We start from the raw sequence: 622 nt of genomic DNA on the forward strand, positions 1-622 counted from the left end.
ATTTTTGAAAGAAGATTTTTCCAGTGTTCAAGCTGCACAGAGCAGGGACAGAGCCCAATCTCCCGCTAACTAACTTTTCCTTTCCTGCCTAACTAAAGCGGAAACCCTACCTGTTTCCATGGGTGGAACAATGTTTTTGAAGAAAGCAGAAGACTCTCCAGGGGGGTGAGAAATAGAAGAAAAGAGGATGGGAGCAAGGAGTATGCACCAAAATTGCCCTAAAAAAAGTTAACTTGATTAATGGTAACACCCAGTCCATTAAAAAGGAGAGATGATGGCCCAGTCAGGCTCCCCCAACTGTGGGGGAGGTTCCTAAACCCCCTGGACCACGTGGCAGCAGGAGAGTTATTCCCCACCCCCAGCCCCATGCAGCAGCCAGCCGAGTCCGGGCAGGAAGGGGTTACTGCGCACGGAGGGGCGGGGCTAAAAGCGCCGCGCTCAGGACCCGGGACAGCAGCGCGAGCCCCACCCCCTGCCCGGAAGAGCCCGGGGCGGTGCCCGCGTTGCCTTGGCGACGCCGCTTGCCGTCCTAACTACCTCCCTCCCCACCCTGCAGGGGCGGTCTCCATGGCGACGCTGACGCGGCTGCGGCGCCATGTCGGATCTGGGCTCGGAGGAGTTC

The 622-nt window shown here is 58.0% G+C and overlaps 1 protein-coding gene across 1 annotated transcript in view; it reads left to right on the plus strand.

Annotated features, from left to right (window-relative positions):
• Positions 1–567: 567 nt before the first annotated feature.
• The window catches only part of RSPH1 (radial spoke head 1 homolog), a 20,509-nt gene continuing 20,454 nt past the window's right edge, over positions 568–622 (plus strand). The window contains exon 1 of the mRNA XM_019523877.1: positions 568–597. Coding sequence (XP_019379422.1) covers positions 568–597 — 30 coding nt within the window. The remainder of the gene's footprint in view (positions 598–622) is intronic.

The sequence above is a fragment of the Gavialis gangeticus genome, unplaced genomic scaffold (assembly GCF_001723915.1).
Source record: "Gavialis gangeticus isolate Ggan-Ray unplaced genomic scaffold, GavGan_comp1, whole genome shotgun sequence".
Lineage (NCBI taxonomy): Eukaryota > Metazoa > Chordata > Crocodylia > Gavialidae > Gavialis > Gavialis gangeticus.